Source organism: Trachypithecus francoisi, unplaced genomic scaffold (genome assembly GCF_009764315.1).
Source record: "Trachypithecus francoisi isolate TF-2019V2 unplaced genomic scaffold, Tfra_2.0 Lachesis_group2, whole genome shotgun sequence".
In the NCBI taxonomy this organism is placed as follows: Eukaryota; Metazoa; Chordata; class Mammalia; order Primates; family Cercopithecidae; genus Trachypithecus; species Trachypithecus francoisi.
The window spans coordinates 123049372-123067269 of record NW_022681465.1 but is presented as its reverse complement, the minus strand read 5'-3'; the positions used below and the strand labels follow the sequence as shown (position 1 = coordinate 123067269).

Sequence of the window (17898 nt, the reverse complement as noted above, 5' to 3'; positions counted from 1 at the left end):
ATCCTCATTTTTCTTATCTATAAAATGCAAATGATAATGCCTCCATCATGCCCACTGGAAGAATCTTTATAAGGATTGAGATAGCACCCGTAAAGCACCATTTAAGTGTCTGACCCACAGTGGGTTGTCATTGAATGGGGCCATTGCTAGTCTCCTCCCTGAAACTGACCTCCTCTGGCTTCCATCTGTCACTGCATTGGCAGGAGTCAGGACTGGGAATGAAGTAGCCCAGGTACATTGTATCCTAAGAGACAGGCAGACCCAAGTGCAGACAGATACTCAGCTTTCCCGTCTGTAGAAGGGGGATTTATATAATAGCTAACTCGGGCTTACGATGTACAAGTGAATTAAAAGAAGTAAAGGGCTTTGTTAACCCTGATGCCATTTAGTGTTAGAGTATTTCATTGATAACTCAACTGTGAGCACAAAGGAGCCCAAGCATGGACATTATACCTAGAAGGTTGCTCCACTCATCTGCACTGGGAGCTTGTGTCCCCAGCCTGTGTCTGCGGCTGGGGATTCAATGGGGAACCAAACAGACAAGGCACCAGCATTGATGGCTAAGATGTAAACAAACTGTGAGGAGGGCCGTGTTGGAAACGGATGGGTTGAAGTGATGGAGGAAAATGTGGGATGCGTGCAAAGGGAAGAAACAAGATGTGTACACCTCTCCAAGCCTCTCCTGCCTCCATGTCTGGAAGCTGGAATGTGGAGCTTCTCACTGCCTTCTCGGAGGGCTCACCCCTTTCTCCTGCTGTAAATCACAGGCGTTTGCCCAGAGAAGGGAATCTCTTTGCTCTCCATCCTTGCCTTGATCTTCATGCTCTGTAAAACCTTCTCTATCATGGCATTGTGGGGCCACATCTTTGGATTGTGGCCTGGGGCTGTCTCCAGGCTTGCCCTTCCAGCTGTGTCTCCTCACAATCTTCAGTTCTCTGTCTCAGTTCCCTTATATGTAAAATCTGGCTCATACTGCCTTCCTGGAGGTGGTTCTCTGAAGACTAACAAGGCGCTGAAGCAGAGCTTCAAACTGTGCCATGTACACAAGTTACCTGGAGCTCTGGCTGAAATGCTGATGCTGATTCAGCAAGTCTGGAGCAGAACCTGAGATTCTGCATTTCTAACAAGCTCCCAGGTGAGGCCAATGATGTTGTTACTGACAATAATGCAATAATTAATGCCAGTAGGATGCAGTTTATGTGGCAGGCACTGAGCTAAGCTCTTTACATGCATTATCTCTGTTTTTTTTTTATTTTAGACTGAGTCTCACTCTCAGTCTCTGGAGTGCAGTGGCGTGATCTCGGCTCACTGAAACCTTCGCCTCCCAGGTTCAAGCAATTCTCCTGCCTTAGACTCCCGAGTAGCTGGGACTACAGTCGTGCAACACCATACCTGGCTAATTTTTGTATTTTTAGTAGAGGCGGGGTTTCGCCATGTTGCCCAGGCTGATCTTAAACTCCTGACCTCAAGTGATCCGCCTGCCTCTGCCTCCTAAAGTGCTGGGATTACAGGTGTGAGCCACCACGCCCAGCCCATTATCTCTATTGATCCTCACTCCAACCTTGCAAAATAGGTAGCGTATTCCAGTGGAGAAACTGAGGCACAAAGAGGTGAAAGACAGTTAGGAAAGTGGCAGAAGCCATATTTGAACCCCGGCGGGTCCACCTCTGAAGTCCACACACGTCAGTGCCTCTGTGCTGTCTTTTTGCCAGCACAGGGCTCCCTGGAACCCAGAGGTGGGGGTGGTAACTTGAAGGGGTTGGCAAGCCTGGTCTCCTCCAGCGAAGCATTCCCTTGGCTCTGGGCATTCCTAAACGAAAAGAGGCTAAATCCTATTTTCTTCTCCTAATTGGATGCCTTTTATTCCTCCTTCCTAATTGAAGTCTGGTCATTGCTAGTTGCCATGGCAGCAGCCAAAGCGCTCATCTCACTGTGGCTTGTCTTTGCCTGCAGCCAATGGGAAACCTCCTTTCCCGTATACGGTGGGGACATGGAGTGTCAGGCTGTCGTATTTTGGTGGCTGGAGGAGCAGAGGAAGTGAGATGGGAAGGAAAAGGGCCTGTCCGCTCCCACGCAGAGACGCCGGGCAGCAGGGTGTGTGGAATCCCCAGTCCGTTTTCAGCTGGGCAGCAACAGCATCTGTACTGAGCCAAGTCTATGTGTCTACCAGTGAGCTAAGAACTTCGTGTGCAGTATCTCATTTAATCTTCGCGATGGCCCCAGGAAGATAAGGGATCAAGGCCCAGAAAGGCGAAGTAACCTGCCAGGTCATCCAAGGAGAAGATGGCGAAGCTTGGATTTGAACAGAGACTCCGGCTTCCTTATGTGTGGCCATCACACGATGCCACTTCTCAGGGGGTTACTATGAGTGTCTCTCATGTCCCCAGACCCAGATTACAGGTTTGGAGGACTACACGGCCCACCTTCCCAATATTGCAGGCAACAGTACCACCAAATGCCCTAGCATGACATCGCAGGGGGCCTTGTTGCCCACTGCTCTACTGCTTCGTTCAGTGCCACCCTGCCCAGGCTCTCTCAAGCTAGCCTGCCTCTCAGGCCCCACTTACGTCCCATGGTTCACCATTACAACCGTTCCCTTGCTCCCTCTCACTTTGGCATACTAACTTGGCAAAACCCCAGCCCTGTCAAAGCGAGCTCTCCACCCCCTCCTCTCCAACTGAGCAACTGGAAAAAAAATGCACACAACCACGCTGTATGGTGTCATTTGGAAATGGTAATCACTCACTTCCCATGAGCCCTGAATGCTGCCCAGAAATTATACTGTATCTCCCTGGATGATTTACTCACCCACTCATCACAATGACTAATTCATACTTCTCTCAGGGAGAGAAGACAGAACAGACTCAGAAGAGGGCCCCCATACCATATCTAGCTGTTCTTGTAAATTCTGCCATTTCCCTGGCTTCTGAGGATGGGCCTTCTGCACTCCTGTCTGAGGCCAGTGCCCCCATTTTCTCACAAGGACATTACTCCAGCAGCCATTCTGCTCTTTCCTCTGTCTTCAGTTTTCCCTCTTCCACTGGATCCAGCCTATCAGTATATCATCCTGCTATTATTTCTCCCATGCTCAAAACAAAACAAACGTTTTTTTGACTGAGGATCTTGCTTTGTTGCCCAGGCTGGAGTGCAGTGCTGTGAACTCGGCTCACAGCAGCCTTGACCTTCTGGGCTCGAGTGATACTCCCATTTCAGCCTCCCCAGTAGCTGGGACTACAGGCCCATACCACCATGCCTGGCTAATTTTTGTATTTTTTGTAGAGATGGGGTCTCACTATGTTGCCCAGGCTGGTTGAACTCCTGGGCTCAGGGAGTCCTCCCGCCTCAGCCTCCCAAAGGGCTGGGGTTACAGGCATGAGCCACCACACCCAACCTAAAACTTTTTCGCCCCATTTCCACTTCCAACTACTACATTGTTTCTTTCGCTTTCTTTGTAGAAAAACTTGAAAGAGGTGTTCCCTTCCTCTCTGTAACCCAATCTACGTGGACTTTGGCCTTCGTCTTTCTCTTTTTTATATTTTTTTACTTTTATTTTTTAATTTTTGAGAGAGATTCTCACTCTGTCACCCAGACTGGAGGGCAACGGCATGATCTTGGCTCATTGCAACCTCCGCTTCCTGGGTCCAAGCCATTCTCCTGCCTCAGCCTCCCAGTAGCTAGGACTACAGGCACACATTACCACACCTGGCTAATTTTTGTATTTTTAGTAGAGTGAGGTTTCACCATGTTGGCCACGCTGGTCTCAAACTTCTGACCTCAAGTGATCCGCCCACCTTGTCCTCTCATAGTGGTGGGATTACAGGTGTGAGCCACCGTGCCTAGCCTGGCCCTCATCTTTGTACCGAGGGTGTCCTCATCATGTTCATCAGTGAGCTCCTTGTTACCAGACCAGAGGCCAGCTCTCCATCTTCCTTCTGGACCTGCCAGCTACACTTGCTGCAGTTGCTGACTCCACCTCCCTCAACATCCTTTGCCCTTGCTTGGCCTCCTGGTTACCTCGCTATTCCAGTGTTCTCCCCTCACCTCTAGCATCTTGGTCTCCTTTGCTGGTTCTTCCTCATTTCCCTGACCTCCCTATGTCAGAGGGCCCAGGGCTGGGTCCTTGATCCTCCCCTTTTCTACTCGTTTCCTTGGTAATCTCATTTTATCTCCCAGTTGCAAACCCATTCCAAGTGCAGGGCTCCAGCCTGGGCCTCCCCACACCCCTCGAATCTCGTATCTCCACTGCCTGTTCTGCATCTTCACTTAAACGTAAAATAGGACCTCAAACTAACATGGCCACAAGAATGCCCATGACCTTTCATCCTGTGTGTCCACTGTCTCAGGCAATGGCAATCTCATTCTTCCATTGCTCAGGCCAGACACCCTGCAGTCATCCATAACCCCTCTCTTTCCCTTACCCCATCCTCTTAGCTCCACCTTCAAAAGAACCCTACATCCTACTTTTCACCACTTCCCCAGACCCAAGCCACTGTCTTTCCTTCCTTGGATGATGGCAGCCATCTCCTACTTGGTCTCCCAGCTTCTGTCCTTTTCCCCTTCCTCTTTTTTCAACAAAATAGCCAGACTAATCCTATTTAAATGTAAATCAGTGCATGCCATTCTTTTGCTAAAACCTTATGATGGCTTGTGTCTCCACCTAGAGTCAACACCTGTGTCCTTTGCTTGGCCTCCAAGGCCTCTTGGGATTCGGCCACTTCTTATCTCTGGGATTATATCTGCAAAACTCTTCTTCCAGCCTCGTGTTCCTTGAATACGCCAACATGTGCTCCCCTCCAGGCCTTTGCACTTGCTGTGTCCTCTGCCTGGCATTCTGTCCTCCCAGGTGTTCCCTCACCTCCTTCCGGACTTTATTCAGATGTCACCTTCTCAGCGAGGTCTTCCACCCTATGTAAATCCCGTTACCCTCTCTGCTCTCTTATCCCCTTCTAGCCCCCTTCCCTGTAGTATTTTTCTCTACACCACCTTTTATCACCTAACATTTCACTGTACCTCATAGATTCTAGGGTACATGTTATCTTTACATTTTATTTCTGAAATCAAGATGCACTGTGTACTAGATGACAAGTTATAGTTTAATTGGCAACTATTTCTCTTTCTTGGTGCATAAAATAATAGTACACTTTTAAATGATGGCATCTTAGATTCGATGAAACACAGTAAGGAGTTTACCTATGGAGTTGTTATCTGATTCCCCTAGACGCAAATATAAAGTCATGGGGCAGGAATATTTATCTGCCTTCAATTCTGCTCTGTCTCCAGCACCCAGAACAGTGCCTGGCACATGAGACTTCTCAGCACATTTTTGTGTGTTGAATAAATGAATGAATGAATATGTAAATGCCTTCAAAAGTGCGTCCAGTTTACTGAGGTAGACGATACTCAAAGCTGGGAGCCGGCCCCAGATAAACAGTATATCTTGTTAGAATTAATAATAATCTACTGGAAGTGTTACATCTCAAAGCTGTGATCCTGGTCCTTTCCCCTCATACCTCACACATGGCCTGGCATGTTCTGAACTGTAATATCCAACATAGCTGTCTATCTCCCTAGGAAACCATGAGCCATTTTGGGGAAGAATCATATCTTACATGCTTCTGTGGTTCCAGAGTCTGCGAAGGGCTTAGGGAGTTTTTAATGAACGAATAAATAAGCAATAGACAAATATTTATATATATGTACATTTATTCTGGGTGCCTGAAGTGTGCCAAGCATTTAATTCACTCTGATCCTCCCAATAGGCGGGTAGGTAGGAGTTATTTTCCCTGTTTTCCAGATGAGGAAGCTGGTGCTAAACAAGTGAAGTGTCAACATCGTGCTTTCTTCCTCTCCCCACTCACCACTGCGCTCTCAGAAACCACCTTTCACTGTCCCAGACCTAGCACAGCTCTGCCACGTTCCGATGCATCCTGATGAATTGTAGCCCCCATAATCCCCGTGTGTTGTGGGAGGGAACTGGTGGGAGGTAATTGACTCATGGGGGCGGTTACCCCCATGCTGCTAGTCTCATGATAGTGAGTGAGTTCTCATGAGATCCGATGGTTATATAAGGGGCTTTTCCCACTTTTGTTCGCCACTTCTCTTTGCTGCCACCATGTGAAGAAGGAAGTGTTTGCTTCCTCTTCTGCCATGATTATAAGTTTCCTGAGGCCTCCCCAGCCATGCTGAACTGTGAGTCAACTAAACCTCTTTCTTCTATAAATTACTCAGTCTCGGGTATGCCTTTATTAGCATGAGAACGGATTAATACACTTGGCTACAGGTCCGTTTTGCAAACTGGCATTTGGTCTTTCTACCACCCATCAGCACAGAGTCTGGGTAGCCCCTTCCACCCACCGACACTGGTATGTTAGGGGAAGGTGAGCTGACCACCTTCCCAAACCTGACCAGGGCTCATTTTTGGACATGTCAAAACAATAAAGCCTCTGAGGAATGATTAATTAGTTTGTAGTAATTTCTAGGGAGGATGTAGGGGGGAAAAACAAAACAGTAAAAATATTAAGTCACTTGAAATAATTCCCTTTTCTGTGAGCTTATAGTCAGGTTAGTTTGTTATAATTTGTTTTCAGTTTAAGGGATATATTTACATAACTCAAAGAAAAATTGTATGGAAAGGTTTACTGAAGAGAAATCATGCTCTCTCCCCACCCTAGCCTCACCGCCTGTCCTATATAGGTGACCACTTTGATTAATTTCTTTTTCATCTTTCCATTATTTCTTGTGCACGTATGATCATGTTCACTCCCCCTTGCACCTCAAACATGGTGCAATATATACATAGACTATGGACACATATACTTATCCCCCTCTCTCTTGCACAAAAGGTAGCATATATACTCTTTTCTGCACCGTGCTATTTTTTCTCTTAACTGTATAGCCTGGCCATCTCTCTGCATCAGTATAAAGAGATCTTTCTCTTTTTTACACAGCTACATAATATTCTATTGCATAGACAGATTATAGTTCTTTCAGTCTGTTCCCTGTTGCTGGAACTTTGGGTCATTTAAAATCTTTTGCTGGGCTGGGTGGCTGGGCACGGTGCCTCACGCCTATAATCCCAGCACTTTGGGAGGCCGAGGTGGGCATCTCACCTGAGGTTGGGAGTTCAAGACCAGCCTGACCAACATGGAGAAACCCCGTCTCTACTAAAAATACAAAAAAAAAAAGCAAAAAAAAAACATAGCCAGGCGTGGTGGCACATGCCTGTAATCCCAGTTACTCTGGAGGCTGAGGCAGGAGAATCGCTTGAACCTGGGAGGCAGAGGTTGCGGTGAGCAAAGACCATGCCATTGCACTCCAGCAACCTGGGCAAAAAGAGCAAAGCTCTGTCTCAAGAAAAAAAAAAAAAAACTTTCGCTATTACAAAGAGGGTCAGAATGAAGACTCTTTTTGTGGGTCATTTTGTACTTGTGCAGATTTCTGCAGGTGTATCTGTGGGATAGACAGCTACAAGGAGAATTACTCGGTCGAAGGGTAAAATGCATTTATGTTTTTACTAGATATGACTAAATTCCTTCCATCGGGTTTCTGCCATTTTACATTCCCACGAGCAAGGTGAGAGAGGGCCTATTTTCCCATAACCCCAACAACGGCATTTGTTGTCCATTTTTTAAACTTTTGCAAATTTAGTGGAGAAGAAATGATAACGCAGTTTTCTACCTCACTTGGAATTAATTACTTGTTCAGTTCCTGAGTTCCTTGGGAGAGTGCTGGCTCCCAGAAGATGGAACCATGTGGGGACCATCATTATGCTCAGTACATAACATAGAACCTAGTGCTTAATATAACTAACACAGAATGGGAATTCAACAACAGAAAAATCAAATAACCCAATTTGAAAAGGAGAAAGGACTTGAATAGACACTTCTCCAAAATTAATATACAAATGGCCAACATCCATGTGAAAAGATGTTCAACATTACTAATTATCAGACAAATGCAAATCAAAACCACAATGAGATACCACCTCACACATATTTGGATGATGGCTATCAAAAAACCACACAAAATAACTAGTGTTGGTGAAGATGTAGAGAAATTGGAACTCATGTGCATTGTTGGTGAGATTATAAGCACTTCCTTAGCAAGTGTTGATGTGAACAGTGTAGTAGTTCCACTAAAAAATTTAAAATGTAATTACCATATGACCTAGCAATTGTACTTCTGGGCATATATTCAAGATAATTGAAAGCAGGATTCTGTTGTTGTTGTTGTTTTGTTTTGTTTTGTTTTTGAGACAGAGTTTTGTTCTTGTTGCCCAGGCTGGAGTACACTGGCACAATCTCAGCTCACCTGCAACCTCCATCTCCTGGGTTCAAGCAATTCTCCTGCCCCACCCTCCCGAGTAGCTGGGATTACAGGAATATGCCACCACGCCTGGCTAATTTTGTGTTTTTAGTAGAAATGGGGTTTCTCCATGTTGGTCAGGCTGGTCTCGAACTCCTGACCTCAGGTGATCCACCCGCCTCAGCCTCCTAAAGTGCTCCAATTACAGGCATGAGCCACCATGCCCGCCCTGAAAGCAGGTTCTTAAAGAATTACTTGTACACTTATGTTCATGGCAGCACTGCTCGCAATAGTGAAGAGGTAGAAGTAACCCAAATGTCCATCAACAGATGACTGGATAAGCATAATGTAGCATGCCCATACAGTGGAATATTATTCAGCCTTAAAAAGAAAGGGTGATCTCTTAGCCCAGGAGTTCGAGATTACAGTGAGCTATGATCACACCACTGCACTCCAGCCTGGCAACAGAGTGCGATCTTACCTCCAAAAAAACAACAACAAAAAAGGAATAAAATTCTGATATACGCTACAACACAGATGGACCTTGAAGGCATTGTTAAGTTCAATAAGCCAGTCACAAAAAGACAAATACTGTATGATTCCACTTATATGAGGTATCTAAAGTCATCAAATTCATAGAAACAGAAAATACAGTGGTGGTTACTAGGGGCTGCAGGGAAGGGGAAAAAGGAAGTTATTGCTTAGTAAGTGTAGAGTTGCCGGGTGTGGTGGCTCACACCTGTAATCCCAGGACTCTGGGAGGCCGAGGCGGGCAGATCATGAGGTCAGGAGATCGAGACCATCCTGGCTAACATGGTGAAACCCCATCTGTACTAAAAATACAAAAAATTAGCGGTGGCGGGTGCCCGTAGTTCCAGCTACTTGGGAGGCTGAGGCAGGAATGGCGTGAACCCAGGAGGCGAAGCTTTCAGATTTGCAAGATGAGAATGTTCAGTAGATCTCTTTTACAACAATGTGCGTAATGTTTAATACCACTGAAATTGCACTTAAAAGCAGCAAAGATGGTAAACTAAAGGTTTTTTTATAATAGTTTTTTTCATTTAAAAAAAATTCATAGGATAAGTCCTCAATAAAGATTTGGCAAATGATCAAACCGATCAACGAGTGAATGAACGACAAATGAGTTATTGGAAATGTTAACAACTTGGCCTGTCTTCCTGCCAGGCTGCCTCCCTCTCATCTGGAGTGGTGTTTTCTCCATACTGTCCCCGTGAACCAAATTCCCTGACACATGGTTCCCCCCTCTGCCCCACTTATGTTCTCCTTGTTTCCATCCCCGACAGGGAGGTGCCCAGATCAGCCTGGCGGAGGTCTGCCGGTCTGGGGAGAGGTCGACTCGCTGGTACAACCTCCTTGGCTACAAATACTTGAAGAAACAGAGCAGGGAGCTCAAGCCAGTGGGAGTCACGGCCCCTGCCCCAGGGCCTGCAAGCACGGTGAGCTGGGACCAGGTGCGCCACCCTCCCACAAGACAGCACCTGGATGTTGGAAGGGAAAGCCTCTCCCAGAACTGAAGGTGGTCGGGCATCACAAGAGGAGAAAAATGGGGTGGAGGAAGTAGGAGAAAAAGACAGGGAAGGAGAGATCTCCACTAAGGGGCAGGCGGCTCCCCTTCCACAACTTGCTCTCTTCCACATCTGTGCTTCCTCCTTCTGTCCTTTGTTCTACCTAATACCACTTGGCTAACGAAAACTTAATTCATGATTTTTCACAAATGAAATGGAGATAGAAAACTGTGGAAAGTAAAAGATGAACTTTCTTGGACCCCTACTTTGTTCAAGGTCCATAGTGGAGGCTTTGTATAAGAGGCAGCTGGAAGTCATGGGAAGAGAATCAGAGGGCTAGGTCAGTCATACTGCCTCTCTGAGCATCCAATTTTTTTTTTTTTTTTTTTTGAGACGGAGTCTCGCTCTGTCACCCAGGCTGGAGTGTTGTGGCCGGATCTCGGCTCACTGCAAGCTCCGCCTCCCGGGTTCACGCCATTCTCCTGCCTCAGCCTCCCGAGTAGCTGGGACTACAGGCGCCGCCACCTCGCCCGGCTAGTTTTTTGTAGTTTTTAGTAGAGACGGGGTTTCACCATGTTAGCCAGGATGGTCTCAACCTCCTGACCTCGTGATCCGCCCGTCTCGGCCTCCCAAAGTGCTGGGATTACAGGGTTGAGCCACCACGCCCGGCCCCAATTTTTAATGTCTAACATGAGCCTTAAAAGGTTGTTATGAGGATGGGCACGGTGCCTCATGCCTATAATCCCAGCACTTGGGGAGGCCGAGGCAGGAAGATCTCTTGAGGCCAGGAATTCAAGACAAGCCTGGGCAACATGGTGAGGCCTGTCTCTACAAAAATAATAATAATTAATTATTTAAAACAAAGAAAAAAGTTTTTATGATGCTTTGAAGAAATACATGTAAAGAGCACTTGGTAACTGTTCCATTATGACTTTGTAACTTGAAAATCTTGGCCGGGCATGGTGGCTCACGCCTGTAATCCCAGCACTTTAGGAGGCTGAGGCAGGAGGATCTCTTGAGTCGATCTCTGAGTTCAAGACCAGCCTGGCCAACACGGCGAAACCCTGTCTCTACTAAAATTCCAAAAATTAACCAAGCATGATGGCAGTCGTCTGTAATCCTAGCTACTAGGGAGGCTGAGGCAGGAGAGTTACTTGAACCCAGGAGGCAGAGGTTGCAGTGAACCAAGATTACACCATTGCACTCCAGCCTGGGCAACAGAGCAAGACTCCATCTCAGAAAAAAAAAGAAAAAGAAAAGAAAAAAAGAAAAAAAAATCTTACATTTGCGTATTTTCAGTGAAAAAATACGTTTTTTCATTTTAGTTAGTGCAGTACGCTTTAACGTATTAAAATATACTTAAACTGTCTCCCCCATTTGGAAAGCCCACACCTACTGGCCAGACAGACTGGTCAGGACTCAGTTGAGCAGTGAAGTTAGTCTTACATATAGGGTATTGGACTCCTATGGGATCCTGACCACATCAAAAAGTTAAATAGAGAGTGTTTTAGATTCAGATTTTCTTGTAGTTCTCTATAGTGATCCTTTCCTCTCTGTAGAGGTTGCTCCTTCTGTTGGTACTTGGTTAGTTTGGACAGCCACTGCCTAGAATTTCTATGCAGGGGATGGGTTGGGACATACAGGTAAAGATAAGGGTAGCAAATAGATAAATTAAGTCTATTCTCTTTTTCTCTTTCTCCTCCTCCTGTCCTTTCCCTCCCCACCCCCACCTTCTTTTTCATCATCATCATCATCATCATTTTCTGTACTTCCTTTTGCATCAGGCACTATTCCGTTTATTATGTACAGTTTACCAAGTCTCAGGGAGATAACCAAATTACTTTAAGATGTACATCTCCTCAGCAAAGCTAGGTCTCAAACTCAGGTCTCTCACTCCAAAAAGAGATAGTGCATTATGCATTATGTTATTGATGGTTCACATGTTGGTCTGTTGATGCTGTGGTCTCCTTACAGTCAGAGACCTTAATTCTCTCTCACTTCACTGCTAAACTTGACTGTCTTCCACCACGATGCTGAGTAAGTTCATATATACAGGAGCTATTTTCTGGAGAACTGCTCGTTGGAGAAATTAAGGACAATTTTTCCAGTTTTATCAGTGACCTTGGGCAAGACACTTGACCACTCTGGTCTTTGGTTTGACCATCAATTCACTGGGAGGGTCACAGGTCTGAGATGCTCTGATTCCTGGCAGGTAGGGTGGCACCTACATTGTACCCAATGACCCAGTAGCCTTTGTCTCTATAGGACGCTGTGTCTGCTCTGTTGGAACAGACAGCGGTGGAGCTGGAGAAGAGGCAGGAGGGCAGGAGCAGCACACAGACGCTGGAAGACAGCTGGTGAGTGAGCACACCCTTGGGCCCCAGGAGCTGCCCTGCCTGGATCTAGGCCCAGCAATGAGATCCCCAAATGCCAGTGCAACTAAAAGAAGGGTTCCACTGGGAAGACTGAGAACCCCTCTCCTCATGGGTTCTCTACAGGCAAAAAGGCAATGTAACCTAGTACGATGGTTCCCAGAATTCCTTTCGAATTTGCCATTTTGTTTCCCATGGATCACCTATGCTAGTTCACACCTAATGTTATTCTTTATCTTGATATAGTGACATTTATTTTGCTAAAAAAAAAAAAAAGGAAGAAGAAACTTTATGTTACTCTAAATGGAAAATTTGTGTAGTTTGCCATAAAGTAAAGAGTCCTTGGGAATTGCATTTGACTTTCAGGAATGGAGAGCAGAAATATTAGACAGAAATAAGATAGAAGTTTACTTCTTCTTCACTTAAGAATAAGAGGCCCAGGCGTGGTAGCTCATGTCTGTAAATCCAACACTTTGGGAAGCCGAGGTGGGCGGATCACGAGGTCAGGAGTTCGAGACCAGCCTGACCAACATGTTGAAACCCCGTCTCTACTAAAAATACAAAAATTAGCTGGGCGTGGTGGTGCACGCCTGTAATCCCAGCTACTCAGGAGGCTGAGGCAGGAGAATCACTTGAACCCAGGAGGGGGAGGTTGCAGTGAGCTGAGATTGCACCACTGTACTCCAACCTGAGTGATAGAGCAAGACTCTGTCTCAAAAGAAAGAGAGAGAGAGAGAGAGAGAGAGAGAGAGACAAGGGGAGGGGAGAGGAGGGAAGAGGAGGGGAGGGGCAAAGAGAAAGAAGAAGAAAAATGTAATCCCAGCTATTCAGGAGACAGGAGGATTGCTTGAACCCATATGAAACCTCATCTCAAAAACAATTTAAAAATAATGGGTGAGGCCGAGCATGGTGGCTCACACCTGTAATCCCAGCACTTTGGGAGCCCTAGGCGGATGGATCACCGGAGGTCAGGAGTTTGAGAGCAGTCGGGCCAACATGGCAAAACCCCATCTCTACTAAAAAATACAAAAATTAGCCAGGCATGGTGGTGGGCACCTGTAATGGGGTATTTTGCAAAATTCAGTAAAATTATGCATGATAAGCACTTAACACAGACCCTGACCTAGAGGAAGCATTCAATAACTCTTCCATATTATTATTCTCTTAGAGCCCCAAATTATGTATTTAGTCTCAGCTACTTGGGAGGCTGAGGCAGGGACAATTGCTTGAACCCAGGAGGAAAAGGTTGCAGTGAACCAAGATTGCGCCACCGCACTCCAGCCTGGGTGACAGAGTGAGACTCTGTCTCAAAAAAAAAAAAACAACGGAGGAAGCAATCCAAGGCTATCCAATTCTGTCAACCCCACGGGGTTATTGGGAATCCAGGCTCCTTTCCTCTGTCTGCTTTGCTGTCTTTACTATGTGACCTCCATCACCGAGGCTGCTTTATAGCCCAAGATGGCTGCTGGATCACCAGCCATCAGGCAGGTAACCATCAGGAAAGAGGAAAGATAAAAGAGAGCGTGCCTGTGTACCTTTTAACTAAGAAGCATTCCTGAATGTCCCGCACAGCAACTTCTGCTTGCTTCTCATTGGCCAAGCTTAGCCACTTAGCCTGCCTAACTGCGGGGAGACTGGAGAATGAGATCTGTTATTTGGGTACAAAAATCAAATTTCTGTTACTAAGGGAAAAAGTGGATACTGGGTAGACCAAGAGCCAAGTCTGCTTCTAAAGGTAACTGTGGAAAACACAATGTAATGAAAATAAAGCAATATTATTAAAGTCTAGTTAGAGATATTGCTTGCTAAGCCTGAGCCTTCTCTCCCGTTATTAAATTTAAAAAAAAGGTTAGCAAGTATTTCAGCAATGTTGAAGACATGCTATTGCCAGAGACTTTCTCCTTATTGTAATCAAAATGTCTGAACAAGAATTGAAAAGGGGACAACTTTCTCACTTTGTGATTCGGTGCTATTTAATTCCTTGTATTATGAGAAAGTTCTCATCATACACTTTAAGAAACAGTGACATAGACTAGGGTTTGAATCTTGGATTCTTCGTGTTTTTGTGTCACCTTAGGCAAAGTATTTTCAAAACTTTTTATTGTAGTGTAAAATTCTTTTTTTTTTTTTTTTTTTTTTTTTTTTGAGGCGGAGTCTCGCTCTGTCACCCGGACTGGAGTGCAGTGGCCAGATCTCAGCTCACTGCAAGCTCCGCCTCCCGGGTTTACGCCATTCTCCTGCCTCAGCCTCCCGAGTAGCTGGGACTACAGGCGCCCGCCACCTCGCCCGGCTAGTTTTTGTGTTTTTAGTAGAGACGGGGTTTCACCGTGTTAGCCAGGATGGTCTTGATCTCCTGACCTCGTGATCCGCCCGTCTCGGCCTCCCAAAGTGCTGGGATTACAGGCTTGAGCCACCGCGCCCGGCCTGTAGTGTAAAATTCTTACAGAAAATTCACCTAAGCAGAGAGCTCAGTGAATTTTCGGAAAGCAAAACTCTGTAACTAGCATCAAATCAAGAAGCAGAATGTGACCAGCACCCCAAAAGCCGACACCTTGTGTCACTGCCGGGCAAGTCACTCTAACCTTGTCTGAGCCTTATCTGAAAACTGAGGAAATAATACTGACTATATAAGGTTACTGAAAGAGACTCAAGGGAAAGGCACTAATGAAGATCAAGTGCAAAGCACACAGTGGACCCTCAATACGTGGTCGAAATTATTGTTAGGAAAAAGAGAAGGAACATTCCTCACTACTGGCTGGAAATACGGTAAATCCCACGTAGGAAATGGCCACAGCCTATGAATCTTGCCATTTGGAAGGAAGAATAAGTTGGTCTTAAGTGTCTGTGCTTTAAATTCAGACAGATATGGATCTGGAGTCTAGCTCAGCCAGCTTCCTTCTGGGATTCTGTTTCTGATCAGTAAGACCTTACTGAGCATTAGTAAGTTTTAAAAGCTCCCTGGGTGATTCTAATGTGCAGCCTAGGCTGAATATCACAGCTGTAAACTTCCATCTCCTCATCTGTGAAATAGAGATTTAGAAAACAACTACTATGTCATGGGGTATTTTGCAAAATTCAGTAAAATTATGCATGATAAGCACTTAACACAGACCCTGACCTAGAGGAAGCATTCAGTAACGCTTCCATATTATTATTCACTCAGAGCCCCAAATTATATATTTAGTCTCAGAAGGCGTCCTTCCTTAATGTCTTTTACTCCAGAGGTCAGCAGATGATTTCTGGAAAGGGCCAGATGGTAAATATTGTTTGCTTTGTGGGCTATAGGAATTCTGTTGCATCCCCTCACCTCTGCTGTTGCAGTGTGAAAGCAGCCGTAGGCAGTATTTAAACCAATGACAGTGTCTGTGGTCCACTGAAATGTCATTTATGGACACTGAAATTTGCATTTTATATAATTTGCACCTTTACACCAAGTATTCCCCTTTTGATTTTTTTTTTTCAGCCATTTTAAAATATAAAAACCATTCATGGCTTAGACTGTCCAAAACAAAGGAGCAGGCAGGATTTGGCCCACGGGCTATAGTTTGCTGATCCTTGTTTTACTCTTCTCCCTTACTATTTTTTTCATGTGATAAAGTGGATGGCAAGGTTCCTGGAATTTTTGTATGTTCCTTTGTTAGTTTAGGGTTCTCTCTAAATTGTCTCAATTTCTCTCCCCCCCTCCTTTTCTCTCTCTCTCTCTCTCTCTCTCTCTCTGTCTGTCTGTCTGTCCCCACCGACCCCTGGCCATCTCCCTCTCTCTTTCCTTTCCCCTCTCTTTCTCTGCCTCTCTCTCTTTCTCCCTGGCACACTGCTGTGCCACACTACTACGGATCACACAGGCAAAGGTCTGATGCCAGAAATAGGCCCAGGACCTATCTCCCAAAACCCTGGCACAAGATCAGTGGTTTCCACCAAATTCCAAGCTTGTGCTGAGACTTTTCAAGCCGTCTCCTAGCAACTGCCTTCTGTTCCTTCTCCCTTTGTGGCCCCCTGTCTCCACACCCCCTGCCATTCAAACTTCCCTTACAAAGAGGGCTGGGGATCCCAGAGCTGCTGTAGTGGGGTAAACCATCTGCAGCCCCCTCCCCCAAGACTGGAAGCTTCTCTTGGTCCTGCGATGTTAATTGGCCTTGCCATGCCTGCTCATCTCTGGAGTCTTGGGTTCTGGTCTGCAAAAGGCTGTCCATCTGTTCCAATTTACAGTCCTTCCTCGGCACCCAGTACCCAGCACGTCACTGGTCCTCCTTCTTTTTATTTTATTTGTTTTTTTATGTCTTTAAATCATATAATCAGAAGACTGGATTTTTTTTTTTTTTTAATCCACAAGCAAAATAAAACTAAGAGTGTTAGAAAATACAGGAGAATATAACACCAAACCAATACTAGAGGGAAAAATCTTTGTATTTGCTTCCTTGGGAACTTGTATTTGTCTAGGGCAGATGCTGAGAAGTGGCATTGCTGGATCCCAGGGCGTGTGTTTTTTATGTTTTAATAGACGTCATAGAGTAGTTCTCAAATAAGATTTTATTAATAAATGCTCCCACCAGCGGTGATTGAGTACCCTAATCTACAGCCTCTCTGACACTCAATGTAATCAAACTGCTGTAACTTAATTAAGGATATATACATTTTTTGTTTTAACAGATAAGGCTAAATTGCCTTCAGAATGTAAATTGACTGCTCTCCTTTACACTTCCCACAGGGATTTGCCTGTTTCTGTACCTTCATCAGCACTTGATATTATCAGATTTTTTTTCCGCTTTGCCACTCCAGTGGATGAAAAGATATTGTTGATTTTAATTATTTTTCTCCTTACAATTAAAATTAAGTTGGGTTTTTGTTTGTTTGTTTGTTTGTTTTTGTCTCAGCCTCCCAAGTGGCTGGGATTACAGGCGTGTGCCACCACACCCAGCTAAGTTTGTATTTTTAGTAGAGATGGGGTTTCTCCATGTTGGTCAGGCTGATCTCAAACTCCTGACCTCAGGTGATCCACCCACCTCAGCCTCCCAAAGTGCTGGGATTACAGGCATGAGCCACTGCGCCTGACCAACAGCTCTTTCATTTGTAGATAGAGAGGCTGCTGGGGCCAAGGAGGAGAGCCAAGGCCCCTCCACAGTGCAGTCCTCATCTAAGTACAGAAGAGGTTTGAATTGCAGACTTGTGAGTAGAGATCCAAAATGCATTCTCCCCATTGGGAAAATCCTCAGGGAGATTTTGTGTTTCCCCACACGCTCACCGAGCCAGCTAGCTGGATGTTGGATTCTCTGCTTTTGGCTGGGATTCTTTTGGCTCAGTATGATAACACTGCCTCATGCTGATCAGAAGCCGGGCAGTTCTGTATGTCTTTCAGAAGTCAAGATGGGAATAGAGATAAATTACTACTTAACAAATGCAGCCTATTTGTCACACCAAATCCTTCCAACCTTGGAGTCCAAGGGAAATGGAGAGTTTTAAGGACTATCACCAAAAGTCTCTTCAGCAAATGGTGTTGGAACGATTAGGTATTCATATGGAAAAAAATAAACTTGGACACTTATATCATGTATAAAAATTAATCTGTGGCTGGGCGCGGTGACTCAAGCCTGTAATCCCAGCACTTTGGGAGGCCAAGGTGGGCAGATCACAAGGTCAGGAGATCAAGACCATCCTGGTCATCATGGTGAAACCCCATCTCTACTAAAAATACAAAAATC

General features: G+C 45.4%; 1 protein-coding gene across 11 annotated transcripts in view; it reads left to right on the top strand.

The window, feature by feature from the left end:
- The window catches only part of WWC1 (WW and C2 domain containing 1), a 179915-nt gene that overhangs the window by 143493 nt on the left and 18524 nt on the right, over window positions 1-17898 (top strand). For 7 of the 11 annotated variants that reach the window (XM_033180354.1, XM_033180353.1, XM_033180350.1 and 4 more), the window contains 2 exons: window positions 9609-9776; window positions 12096-12187. In XM_033180354.1, coding sequence (XP_033036245.1) covers window positions 9609-9776; window positions 12096-12187 — 260 coding nt within the window. The remainder of the gene's footprint in view (window positions 1-9608; window positions 9777-12095; window positions 12188-17898) is intronic. The other 4 variants (XM_033180352.1, XM_033180351.1, XM_033180348.1 and 1 more) reach the window with 1 other exon arrangement.